Raw genomic sequence first — 14441 nt, forward strand, 5'->3', positions numbered from 1 at the left:
GAACAGGTATGGCGTAATGGCTGAAGTGGGAGAGAGCAGAAGACAAGAATTGCTATGCAGCCTTTGAAGCAGCGGGCACTGATTATGCGTGCGTAGTCGGTGGTCGCCGAAGGTATGCAAAGACCAACATGATCGCCGGTTGATAAAGCGGCGTTCTCCATAGGTAAACATGATCGCCGATTGATGAAGCGGCGTTCTCCATATGTGTGTAGTAGGTGGTCGCCGAAGTTATACAAGGTCAACATGATCGCCGGTCGATGAAACGGCGATATTCATGCGTGCGTAGTCGGTGGTCGTCGAAGTTATGCAAAGGTCAACATGATCGCCGGTCGATGGAAACGGCGATCTCCATGCGTGCGTAGTCGGTGGTCGTCGAAGCTATACAAAGGTCAACAGGATCGCCGGTCGATGAAACGGCGATCTTTATGCGTGTGTAGTCATTGGTCGCCGAAGGTATGCAAAGGTCAACATGATCGCCGATTGATAAAGTGGCGTTCTCCATATGTGCTTAGTCGGTGGTCGCCGAAGTTATACAAGGTCAACATGATCGCCGGTCGATGAAACGACGATCTCCAAGCGTGCGTAGTTGGTGCTCGTCGAAGTTATGTAAAGGTCAACAAGATCGCCGGTCGAGGAAGCGGCGTTCTCCATCTGTGTGTAGTCGGTGGTCGCCGAAGTTATGCAACGTGTATGGGTAATTCGTCGCGTGGCGAGGTGAATAATGAATGCTAACACTGGGAAGCCGCTTTTGGCCACATTTCTGCAATGGTGAGTCAACACAGATGAATAGCAAAAACAAGAGATTGGCTGGTGGACATTGCCCAAACAACACAAACCTCTGACTTATGCAGCTTTGGCCTATGCTCTCTGTTGCTAGGCTATTTAGAATGAGAGGAGGAAGGAGGTGCTGTGGCATGTGGGGATGCCTGATGACATTATTGCTTCTGTGTGTTCTTGTTTTCTTAGTGTCATTAGAGGTACGACGTTGTTTTAATGCTAGCTTTTGCAGCGTTTTTTTTGCAAACAGTTCAACCTCTCTTCTATGAGGGTGTTTTATGTAAAAGGATTGAGATACCCCTTTGTATCTCCTCTAATTTTAATTCCATTCTTTGCTGATAAAAAAATAAATAAAAGGTTTTTACTCTAAATAGAATAAAGGAAATACATTTATATATTACAAATATATATTAATGCGGATGTAATTTATTTTCATCCAAAATTTCTCAATAATTCACAACAATATATTCAATCTATTAAAGTAATAGTTAATTATGTTACATCTTTAACCTATTACGTGTAACAACTTATCTACTTCATCATATGTTTTGATAAAAAAAATTGAAATTTCATATTCATATTCAATAATCTCTACTATCACAACGTATCACAATGTATTATTTTACAATGTTCAGAGTATAAAATTTGTATTTCAAAATGTACAATTTAAAATACAAATTTTATATTTAGGAATGTGCTTTTGTGATACAAATTTTGTATTTTTATACAATGTTTTGGAATAAAAAACAAAAAACCCACCATAAAGAGTATATTATCAAATTATGCGGGTGCAGGTTGAAAACAAGGAAGGAAGAGTTGAATAATCTCATTGAGATAATTTGTTTCTGTACCATATCAATTTTAATATGCACTCAATCTGTTATTGAAAATGACAAAAATACTCAATGATGAAAGTAATCTTTATCCAGAAATATTCCAGATTTAGATTTTCATAACACATTTTTAAATTTTAAATTTTTTTATTCAAAATACATTTTCAATTTTGTGTTCCAGAACTTTTTGTCCAGAATGTACTTTTTTTTATTTTTGAATTATATGGATTTTCAAATCTAGAATAAAGGTAATTTTGAAAATTTAAAAAACTGATAAAGTGGAGGTTAAAATTGACGTGGTGCAGTAAGAAATTGGGTCTCATTGAATGGACCTTAAGGCCCACCATCCTGGTCTCTCTTGTTTCTTCCCTTCTCACTGAAATCCCACATAACCCTTCCCAGTTCCAACAAGTTAAGGTCGAAGTACTCAGAATCGATTTAGTTTTTTTTTTTCTTTTTTCAAATGGCTCATTCGATGATACGAAAATTCGTAAAACCAGCGAGCTTCAATATCATGGCGGCACTCTCGGCCCCCCTGATTCGGCGGCGGCTGGCGACGGTGGCAGCGGAGGACAAGGAACCTGCGCAGTCGTCATCATCGTCGTTCACATTCTCTTCGGAGGGGGACAAGGTGTACGTGAAGGGGCCATCGGGAAAATGGAAGTCGTCGTCGGTGACGATGCCGATGTCGTTCATGACGGGGTCGATAGTGGGAAAGCGGTTTTACAAGGAGGTGAATACTCGGGGAGCCGATGACGGGAACGGGTGGACGGTGATGCTCGATTACAGAACCCTAAAGACACCTTCAAAGAGACCCCTCAAACTTCCCACTCTTCCTCTTGCCAAAGCCATTGCTGCTGAATGGGAATACCAGGCATGCTCTTCTAGGTGTTTGACTTTTTTAGCCATTTTTTGTCCTTTTCAACCTAAAAAATTGGGTAAAAAATTGGGTAAAACATTGTTTGAATTCCTAAAGGTGTGCAGGGACGTCCCATAGTGTTGCTGAAAGTTATTGAATGTACAATTGGTTAATTGCTCCAATTCAAAATTTGAAAGTTCGTTTGAGTTTATCTAGTTCCAATAATGTAACAATATTTTACAAAATAGGAAAATAATGGTTGAGGAGAATAGGTTTAGATAAACAAAAACTTTTTTATAAACACTTACAGGAGATAAAATTAGAAAATAAGGAAGTAAATTTATCTTAGTTTCTCCCATAAGTTAAAATTAACATATAGTTTAATCTTTTGTACAAATTAAGTCGTCTAAGTTCTCTTACTTTATTATAGGATACGTAGGTTGGTTTTAAGTTATACAAGAAATTTAAATTCATTTCATTTTCTTATTTTACTTTTATATAAGTTTTACAGAAGGATATCCAAACAGAATAAAAAATGTTTTGTTGTATGAGTGTTTGATTTATGTAGAGAGCAATGGGGAAAGAGGCTTGTTTCTAGTTGGTGTTGTTGTTGTATGTCTTTTTGTGTTTGCATTGTACTCCTTTTTGAGTCTTGAATTGAGTTTTAGTTAACTATTGCTTTACCAAGGGACAATGCAAGTGTTTTTGAAAGTTTCTGTTACGAACCAAGAACACAAATTCTACTGAATAATCTCTGTATTATTGCTTCTGCACTTTACACTCAGAATATCCACAAAAGAAACGATTATTCCTTTCAAAAAACATAACTCCCTTCACTAAACAGGTTGGTCTTTATTTAAAGACCACTAACCGCACAAACCCCTACCTTACAAACCACTAAATGCTACTTTACAAATCACTAACCACTACCTTACCCTTTATACCTTACATTTTTCCTATAATATACCTTCCAAGTCCTATCCTGATTTTGTGTCCTAACAGTTTCTCGGTGGTGACACAGTTAAGTGAGAAATGGATTCTATCATCTAACATGAAACTTCGTTTTGTTCAAATTTTTTATCTGATCGTCTTTTCTGTGTAGGAAGAGAGATAAGTAAGACCTGTTTATTGTCTATAGAGGGAGAAAAAGGGAGTTAGAACAAAATTAGGACCTTGTTGTGAATCTTTTATTACGAAGAGATTCATTTTCATGAAATTTGACTTTATTTTAGGCTATACATTGCACGTTACAACATCAGGAAGGATTGGTCAAGATGCTGTCCATGTTACTTGATCATGACTATCTGTATGAGCTCGTGCAAAGTAGAGGATATAGTTATTTGAATAGTGGATAATTATTAGGCCGATCTGGTGGGTAAACAAAGACAATTTTTTGAAGATTTATATCTAATTTTTTCAATTCAATGTTGGGTTATGGCTTCATTTGTCATAATTTTGCACAACCCTGGATCTGAGGGCCGCCTTTCTCATCATGAAACCAAAGATTCTTTTTCCCTTTAGTTCCCATGAACGCTGTGAATTTTGTTTCATGATTTTTTTAATTGTCCTCCAAAAAGGTTTATAATAATTTAAAGTCACTTGGCGAGGTGATATAGCTCTGCCAGCCTTCCCTTCAAAATACTTTATGTCCGTTTGAAGCTGCATATTCTGTTTATGTTGTTGAGGCTCAGTAGTGTCACTTAAATTAGACTGCTAATGAAGTGATTTATTGCAGCTAATGGATGGCATAAGACCCTTCACAATGCCTCTTATGAGACTTGCTTGCACTGCCCTGGAAAGAGTTCCCCTCACAAGGAACAAAATTATTGAGAATTTGATGAAGAAATTTAATCAAGATTTAGTATTCTGTCGTGCACCTGAGGACAATGAGCTGACAAGCGATGTGCATGGTATGGTATTAGTTTATAACTTGATATATCTTAACATGTCTGATCCCAGTTAATTAAGTTATGATTGCTTGATGTAAATACATGCTTAGATACATCAGAATTTGGTGAGTTGAAGTTGTTATCTTAAAATTATGTTGTAAAATGTTTTTGGCCCTGCTTCTTTAATTGATGGTTTTTGGGGTGGAGATTTGTTTGTTGCAATTATTTTGATTTCACAGCTTAAGCTGGTGCAGTTATAAAGAAAATAGATAACAATGATATTTTACACCTAATATGAACATGAATTTCAAATCCAAATGAAGATTTCTTTTTCATTTTCTCGTTGGGTTGGTATTATTTTTATGATATACTTGTGGCAAGTTGAATTCACATTTCTTTCACCTTTGGAAGCTGTTCAGTGACATTAAGATTATATTTTAGCATTAACCTCCCTGAATGATTATTTTCTTACGTGCAACATTCTTATGAATCAAAGTTATTTATGTCAAGGAGTGTCTCATTGTTTTTTGCGTTAGAGGTGTGGATTCGAATTTGATTCAACCTTTGCAGATCGTCAGGTGGAGAAAATTGATCCATTGCTTCAGTGGGTGGAGACAGAATTTGGCTTTAAGCCTGTTGTTTACTCCAGCTTTTTTGGTGGAAAGCAGGAAGATGGTCTTGTAACGGCTATTGAGAACCTTCTAAAGAAAACAGATGATTGCGAATTGGCAACAATTGATGCTATTGCAGCATCAGCACATTCATTAATTATTGCTATTGGAATGGTGCAAGGGAAATTGCAAATCGAGGAAGCTATTGAACTTATTCGACTTGAAGAAGATTCTCAGGTACGTATTTATATGACTATATCTGTAATATTATAATATGAATCATAAACTTCTCCCTCTCTATAATGTGCTTAAATACTGAAGTACTTGACATGATCTGTGAATTAAAATTTTCTTGATTCTCTGTTTCAGGTGGACAGGTGGGGCCTCGTAGAAGGTGGCCATGATGTGGATATTGCTGATCTAAGAGTGCAGATTTCATCAGCAATTGTATTTCTTAGCTTGTCAAGAAGCGTATAGGTTTTTTAACTTGCTTTCATGTTATGTTACCATTTTAAGAACTAGCTATCAGGCTAGAATAGAATAGGAAACCTGGGGTTGTTGTAATGTCCAGATCTTTCCAGAGGCTATATTCTTAGGTAAGCATAAACTGTTTTTTGGTAGATGAGTGTTATTATGAGTTGAAAACATGGTTTTACAAGGACCTGATTTGTTAACAGATGTATTTGTACAATTGGAATAAATACGTGCAACCTTTTATGATTCTATATTTGTATTGACTTTCATTATTCACCCAGCCTATTTCACTCTGCCTTGTTCTCTTGATCACAAAAATAGCGGTTGAATGAAAATAGAACCTTTGTTACCTCTTTCCGTATTAGTAGAAGAGTCGCTATTGTTCCAAGAGAATGAAACTAACTGGAAATCCTCAGAATACTTTGGAAGAGAATAAGTGGGTTGAGGGATGCAGTCCTTTTGACCCAGAATAGATCGTGCCACTAAGAGCTGAAGATTTATTAAAACTGGAGAAATAACCCTCAAGTTATATTGAATCCAAGATATGATCGAACAAGCTTTTTTACCAATTATGTTTAGAAAAAGAAAGAAGAATAAATTAAGAGTTTTTCATCCAAAGTATCTTGACAGTAATTTTAACTCTCTTGTGCATACCTTAATTTGTAGAAGTTTTTTTTATATATATTCTTAAAATCTATATTTTAACTTGAGTATTATTAGTTTATAAAAAAAAGGTTTTTTTTCCTACTCTGGAAGTACATGTTAAAGTTTTGTCCGACAAAGTCTTAGATTTCATCTTCTTTGGTTATATATGAATACATTTTCAGTAAATTATGTAACGAGTTTGTCTCACCATCTTGCATAAAGATTATGAGTCATCGGTTGCCTTCATCAAATCATGCCCAAAATGATTTTTGGGTTTGGGGATGAAAATCTATTTGTCATCGAATTTAAACGCAGAGGATTCTACTGACCAACAATTGAAATGAATTTGGATTTTTCATGTGGTTATAAAAGCTGAAGAATGCAATTTCTTCAACTAAATTTTGTCTATAACAGTGACTTTAGCTCACTAAAAGTGCCAAGTATACTTGTGCCTTCTAAGGATCTTCCTGACAGCATAGAACACAAAGTGGAGGCTGTTTGGTGATGTCACAGTTACAACATGCGGTGTCGCAGTCATTGTTACATCCTGTAGAAACATCAATTGTCTATCTTGTAAGGATTTAGGAAATGTGCAAATTCTGCAATTGTCCCCCTCAGAATTTGGGCCAAACTATTCCTGATCATTACTAAATTAGCATGGGACAAAGAGGAAGTTTTACCTGTTATAGTCTCATACTGAGATGATTGGATACCCTGAGAAATCCTAAGGATTGCAATGCGAGTGCTACCCTTAACATTAATGTCATGCACAAAAGAAATCATGAAAACCATAAACCAAGCTACTGCCAACGATTTCATGACTGATGGTGATATCTTGGTATGAGATTAGCTCAATGCTAATGTGAAGTTTTTCTCAATATTGTATTATATATGTTATGAGACTAGTTCTCTTATCACTTAAATCATTAAATCTCTTTCACATGTTCATACTTTTTTGATAAGCCGTGATTAGATGTAATGATCATTCTAAAGTTGTGTTAATTGTGAGTACACATTTTCTGATTTTGATTATATTTCTACCATATTTAAACTGAAGACTCCTCATGACAATTCAATGAATCGAGCGGTTCAAATTCAGTGCATTTTTTAGTTTGGTAGTCTCTTATGTAATTTTGGTTTCGATAGGGCAGCCATGGCCGTCCAAATATCCACTCAACTACCATACTCCTAACATAAGAATAAAAATCATGACTTTCGTTTTATACATTTTTGTTTCTGTCAAATCACGATTAGAAACTAATAAAAATTGAAGCAAGGATCAAATTTAACGCAATGCCCTGACGAATCCAACTCCAAGCGCCATATTGATCATCACCTTAACCTCGAATTTAACAAGATTGAAGAGAAGCAAAGGGTTCAAGTTCCCTATACAAGCATAAGTCACCTCAAGAGACAGTCATCTCAAAAGAAACCTTTGGAATTTTTATTTTAGACAAAAGAAACAAGAGTCTCTCCCAATTTACAGTGTTGAAGTATCTTTTAATTGAAATTCCCATGGAGAATAAATATGAGACGGAGTTCTGTTTGCTATTAACATTAATTTCAGAAACACAAGTCAATATAAACTAAAAACCCAAGTTTCACAAAAGGGGCTCAGGTTTTATTAAGAATGTATCTAAATCATCCCCAACATTAAAGAAAATACAAAAAACACCAACATATAGGATCAAATGCAAACACCATCATGCTGCTAATAGAATTTTAGGCTTTAGGCTGAAGTGACTTGATATGTGAGATTTGCTTTCCTGGGTTCAACCCCTTTGGACAGGCACGAGCACAGTTCAATATGGTGTGACAACGATAGAGCTTGAATTCGTCATTAATGGCCTCCAATCTCTCTTTAGTGTACTCATCACGACTGTCGCTTATCCACCTGCAAATATCATCACGAACAATATCTCAGCTTTGAATAACCCCCAACTACCAAGGTATCTCTATCTATAACAGCCGATCAAAAAAACTCTATCTATAACAGAGACACTGTGCAGTAGATCATATGCAATGAGTTTAATAAAAATGAAAGTATCTTCTAATGTGGAGATGAACTCATTCTTTCCTAATCCTGATCAAGTGGGATCAACATATGCTCCTCTAATTAACTCACATTATTTACTACAACCGCACCACGACAAATATAACCATACGGACAAGAAAAGAAGTTGAAAGTTAATAATGCCTAATATAAAAGAAAGTTAATGAGGCAAGAAGAACAGCGAGTGTATACATAGTCATACCAAAAGAAGAACAGTGAGTGTATACATAGTCATAATAAGTCCAAAAAATGGTAGTATTTATGGAGGAAAAGATCCGAAGTAAATACTGACTTCCTTCCCTAATTCAGTAAATATCAGTTATGTTGGTTAAAAGAGCCACCCTAAGAATGCAGAGGTATTGCAGTTTCAAAAACAATACAGACATCATTCATTTGTCACATTTTTACTAGAAAAACCATGAAGCAAACCAAAATAAGTCACATACATACACAACAACGGACAGATTCTAATACTTTTAATAGATCCCCAAACATTTAAAATAAAACTTAAAAAGAACCAAACAAATAATAATAAATAAATTTAGTGAAACAGAAACAGGCAAACTATGCCCCATGTCTTGAAGATTCTATTTAGCATAAGTACACCATGAACGCAGCATATTATCCTAATATTAACGTAAGAAAATCAATAAAACATCATGCATATTTCATGGCAGTTGTATTATAATCCTTTCTCAACCCAAGCTTCAAATCAATACAGCAAAAACATGGGGCATAAACCAACTGACAAAAACAACAAAACAAAACACGCATGCTTACATACTCTTAATCAATTTCCTCTCGTGCCCACAATTTCAACCAAGAAATCAATGAAAAAACACATTCATACTCGGTTGCACTCAAATGTTCATGAGAAGGTTAGAGTAAAATAGAAATTTCATAAAGTTTATATACGGTAGTTAAGAGTCAATTTGAATAGACTACACTTCAAGAACGTGTAGGAGGGGAGGAAAAGTAAATAAGAGGCTCAGCAAAAGCGCCTCAAATATTTAGAAAGTTCTTGTAATGGAAGAAGTCTAGAATACTCTAGCTTATTTGTATTTCATTTAGCTTACACTAGCATTTGAGTTTCATTTTAGGATAGAGTACAAGAGAAGCTATCTATAAATAGTCTTCTTTTGTAACTTGAAATCACTTTGAATCATATATGCAAATTGCAAGTAGAGTGCTTTGTAATGTAGTTTCTCCTTGTTCAATTCTTAGTCATGGATCTTGTCATGGTGCAATGTGCACCTTTTATGGTTGATCCTCCATCATCTTATTATTAACTTAAAGAAGAGATATCCTTGTCAACTTAATATACCTCAACATTTTGCCTTAGCAAAGTTTCAACAATAGGATTTTACAATTGAAAATGATGAAACTGTCCAGCCACATAGATCCTCAAACCACCACAAAATAAGGAGGTTGAAGATCTAGAGTTTGTTATGGACTTACATGCAAATATGGGCCTAATTGGACTTTTATCTTTGTAAGCCTGATCAAGAAGGCAACTCTAGGATGAAGCAATGTACAAAGCATCTACAAGAAGACATCCAAGTCATCAAAACATTAACTAGAACTTTGGTAAGAACACAAGACTGAGTTTCGACTGACTTCAAAAGAGACTAGTCAACATTCCTTTTGGGTTAAGCTTTAGGTTAAATAAATGTATAAAATAGTTTAGGATTTCATGGGCCATGTATTGGGCCTAGTAGCATAAAATAATTGAGCCAAATATTTGGGCCAAGTAGTGGAAGTCTTGGGCCTTGTATTTGAGCCAAGTAGTGTAGGATTTGGGCCAAGAGTAGAATATAGTTAGAATAAGGTAGCATCAGCCATCTAGGGTTGCATTTGGACTTCCTTAAGCCCAATGTAAACCCTAAAGAGTCCAAGGCAAGGAGAAGACGTCCAAGGGATGCAGCTGCACTTAAAAATCATTTAACATGTGCTTCACATGGAAGAAGACATGGGAAGTGTGACTAGAGACGTGGCACACCCTCATTGGCTCCTCTAGATCTAGGGTTTCGAGTTTTAATTTGAATTTTCTGAATTTGACTCTCTTTTGGGCTGACCCTAGCACTATAAATAAGTGCCTAGAACAATAAAAAAGTGTGCTAGCCTCTTGTAAAATCAGCTTATGAATGCCTAGTGTTGTGGTGCCAAATTCAGCCCAAAACACTTGTCTAAGCTCACTCTCTAGGGTTGTCTTCCTCTTAGACTCTTCCAGAATCTTTCCAAGTGAATTGACCTAACCTTTCACTAGGCTATTTCCCCTTCTCCACTCCAATTCTCTTCAATATCTCCACACTTCCGCAAGCTTCCTCCAATCTATTCCATCCTCAAGCTAGAAATCACACAAGCATGGGGAAGAAGCCATCAGCAAAGCTCTAAAAGCTAAACCAAACAACGACTGAGAAAGATACCCCACCCAGGCAAACAAAATGGCTTTTACGGTATCACAATAAAAAATAAGATAAACACTTGATTTCCAGATTTTCACAAAAACTAGTCTTCCTGTTTTCACGACATCCTCTGTTTCTTGTAACCGACTTCACACAGATGTGGCAAAATATAGCTTCCATTGTTGTCACTGCACAGCTCCAAAAATAATTCCCAAACTCCAATCCAATTAACAAAAACGCACAGAACCCAACAGAACAGCAAATCCCAGTCAGAATAACAATAAAACTCAGTTACAGTTCCTTGCATGCTTTGACTACTATCCTCTAATCAAAATTAGAGTTTCACCTCAAAAACCTAAATTGATTGATTTTTTTTATGTAAGCCTATGAAACTCCAATTCCAAGTGGTACAAAACATATTATTATACCTGTAGTGTTTACTCGATATCGGGCAATAATACCCAACGAAATCTGTTTAATTTCGCAGAATAGTGAAGTGTAACTCAAATTTTGCGGTAAGAAAACACCCAAAAGTAAGGTGAGAAGAAAGAGAGGGGTTTGAGCGTTACCTATTAGCGTGGAGCAAGGCGGCAGGTCCGAGATAAGACTCGGGGTTCCACCAGTAGCTAGGGCAGGATGTGCTACAGCAGGCGCACAGAATGCACTCATACATCCCATCCAGCTTTTCGCGGTCCTTCTTGCTCTGCAGGATCTCCTTCCCTTGCACCGGCGGCGGGTTCTTCCGCTTGAGCCAGGGCTCGATGCTCTTATACTGGTTGTAGAAGTTGGTCATGTCCACGACCAGGTCCTTGATCACGAACATGTGCGGCAACGGCGTTATGGTGGAGGCCGTCGTGGCGGACGGAATCTTAGTGAGACAAGCAAGGCCGTTGCAGCCGTCAATGTTCATCGCACAGGAGCCGCAGATCCCCTCACGGCAGGAGCGGCGGAAGGTGAGGGTGGGGTCGATCTCGTTCTTGATCTTGATGAGCGCGTCCAGGACCATGGGCCCGCACTCCTTCAGGTTGATCTGGTAGTCCTTCAGCTCCGGCTTCGATGGGTTCTCCGGGTTCCACCGGTAGATTTGGAACGTCTTCAGGGAGGTCGTGTCCCGGGCCTTCGGCTCCACCTGCTGGGCCTGGGCCTCCGACGCATGGGCCCGGATGAATGCCAGCTTAAACGCCGGCGAGGAGGGCACCCGCTGCGCCGCTCTCTTCAGCAACCCCGTCGCCGCCATCGAAACGAGAAGGTAGGAGTGAAGTGAATGTAATTGCGTTGTTCCGATTTTATGACCCAAATGCGTTTTTTGTTTCTGCGAGTGTTACTGTTTTGTTGGAAAGGCATATAGGGATGGGTTTCTCGCCCTTATGTATATGTGCTAACTTATGATTTATATGTAAATTAATTAATATCAAATTATCTCACAGAACCTATTTAGACAACAACCTCTATTTTTACTCTTTCTCTTACTTTTTATTTTCTTTTTCTTTTTCTTCCCAACACCTTCTAACTACAAATAAATATTTTGAAAATTATTCAAACTCGATATTACATTTAATGTATGTTTGTGTTCTATAAAATTCTTCCCATTTATTTATTATTACATTTTTAAATATGTATAATTATAATTTTTTATTATTTTTTATAATTGTTTTTATAATATTAAATTATCATCATTTTTTGTTTTTATTTTTTATAGAAATTATTTAATAAATATTTGGATAAATAGAAATATAATGACAAAAATATTATAGAGTACAGAGAATGAGAATAAAATAAAACCTAGATTTGGTGGATGTGTATAAACTTTGACTAGAGAGACAATGAAAAGTATATTAAAACTAGTATTCATCTAACCTTATACTTTAATAAATATTCTTTCTAACATCCTTTATTATTAATTTTAATTATTAAAATAATATATTTTTCTTTGTTTATGTTTTAACGTTTTTTTATCAAATACAAATGACTGATATTTTTGTAATTTAATAAATGACAAGATTATTTTTTTTCTTAATGCTTTATTTAATTATTCTTGTTCTTTTATTTAGTGAAAAAGCATGCGACAATACAGTAATTTTGTTATGAAGGTGTGGGGAAGTTGACGTTGGCTTTGGAGTGGTGGCAAGAGGGGAAGCATTGATGTGTGTGTTACGTGGGGAATTTGGAGCTGCATTTAATTAGCGTGTAAATGAGGTGCGCGTGTTCACCATGCGCCTGCTATCGTGTTGGCTTACGAAACATTAAAATTAAGGCTACGCTCAGAGCACGTTTCTCCAAATTAAACCACGGGTATCTCCAACTATATTTGTAAGATTATATTCATATAAACTTTTTTTATGAGAATTTCTTCAAAAAAATACATTTAAGTTAAAATTAATCTATGAAAATTCTCTCATAAATTTTTAAATTTCTTTTCATTTTTGCATAAATTAATTTTTTTACTTTTTAAAATATTTAGAAAAACACTTGTCCTAATATATTATTATAGTGTGTTTAGATTATTACACAGATGGTTACTCGTTTAATTCGTCTTGTGTGCAAACGAATATCAAAGTATTTTATTGTCTTGTATTTAGCAAAATTTGTTTAATTACAATATCTATATAGTACAGATGATTTTTATTTATTTCTTCCTTTGTGCTCTTATAAAAATTATTTAATTAAATATGTGTCATTGATATTTTTTATTTTAAAATATTTTTGTATTTTCTTTTATTTTTTTCCTTTACTTTTTTTTCATTTTTATCCTACCTAGTTGACGAAGCAAGGTGTATTCCATTAGGATTTTAAAAGAACTTTTTCGTAAATGTTTTGAGATATTCAATTAAGATTTTTAATTATTGTACTTTTATATACAAAGTGAGCTTAGATAGTATCTGAAATTGACTCTAATTGTTGTTGTAGGTGTTGGTCACTCGATTGTGTTCCCTTACATTTCAATGCTTCACTCCTTTAGACTTCAACACTTCTTCTCTTTAGTTTCTTAGCGCTCGGTCGAAAGTAAACCTACAGAAGGTTCTTCGACGATTAAGTAAGCACTATGTATTGAGAGTGTGTATTATAAAACTGATAAAAACGTACCTTACTCTATTATAGAGGGCTTATTTATAACATTTACTAATGGGTCATGTTCTTCTCGGTTGACTTGCTCGCCGGTTGACTCTAAAGACAAGCTCTGGCTTCGTCTATCTCCATGGAATCTGCTATTTCCCTTTTGTTACGTTGGGACGCGGCTCCGTTGAGATAGAGGGGGTCCTACCTATTGATTGCACTCCGACGATCAAGCTGTGACTCAATGATGCATGGCTATTTTTGGAATAAATTTTTTGATGCTCAAAGACAATATGTTGAACCTCTCCATGAATGCTCGTAATGATTCTCCCTTCTCTTGTCATATGTTGACAAGCGATGTGGGTCGACTTGTTGCAAATTGAGTGTCAAACTTAGTCAATAGGGTTTTGAAGCTACTCACTGAATTAAATGGAAGTCAGGTGAACCAACTGAGTGATGACTCTTTTACGACAAGTGTACCGAGTCAGAAGTAATAATTTGTCCCTAAGAACGAATATCGAACCCAAAAGAAACAATTGTGATGTGAATAAAAAATACATGAAGATAACCAAGGATGCTATACTTGAAGGGTCATCTCAACAAGCAAATAAAGATGTCATCAATAGGAGGAATGGTCAAGGACCACAACACTTAAAGTTCTTCTTATTAGTGTTCTTAATATGGAGGCCCAAGCCCAACAAAAGCCCAAGATCAAACTGAGGCCCAAAGCCCAACACATCATTTCATCATCCATCATGCCTCAAAAGATTATTAAGAGCAAGGGCACAAGCAATAATAGATGAGCATCATTGGATGTCTCTTTTTGTAATTTCTTTTGAGT

At 36.0% G+C, this 14441-nt stretch overlaps 2 protein-coding genes across 2 annotated transcripts; one reads left to right on the forward strand and one right to left on the reverse strand.

Moving 5' to 3' along the window:
* Window positions 1-1914: 1914 nt before the first annotated feature.
* On the forward strand, window positions 1915-5694 carry LOC137825931 (uncharacterized). Its single transcript, XM_068631745.1, has 4 exons — window positions 1915-2484; window positions 4205-4379; window positions 4929-5206; window positions 5339-5694. The coding sequence occupies exons 1-4, from the start codon at window positions 2074-2076 to the stop codon at window positions 5444-5446; spliced, it is 972 nt and encodes a 323-aa protein (XP_068487846.1). The 5' UTR covers window positions 1915-2073; the 3' UTR covers window positions 5447-5694.
* A 1921-nt stretch (window positions 5695-7615) lies between these two features.
* LOC137827285 (succinate dehydrogenase [ubiquinone] iron-sulfur subunit 2, mitochondrial) lies at window positions 7616-11971 on the reverse strand. The gene is made up of 2 exons (XM_068633569.1): window positions 11116-11971; window positions 7616-7982 (listed from the first exon to the last, which is right to left on the reverse strand). Exons 1-2 carry the CDS (start codon window positions 11781-11783, stop codon window positions 7811-7813), a joined length of 840 nt encoding a protein of 279 aa, XP_068489670.1. The 5' UTR covers window positions 11784-11971; the 3' UTR covers window positions 7616-7810.
* Between the last annotated feature and the right edge of the window lie 2470 nt (window positions 11972-14441).

Source organism: Phaseolus vulgaris, chromosome 8 (assembly GCF_000499845.2).
Source record: "Phaseolus vulgaris cultivar G19833 chromosome 8, P. vulgaris v2.0, whole genome shotgun sequence".
NCBI lineage: Eukaryota > Viridiplantae > Streptophyta > Magnoliopsida > Fabales > Fabaceae > Phaseolus > Phaseolus vulgaris.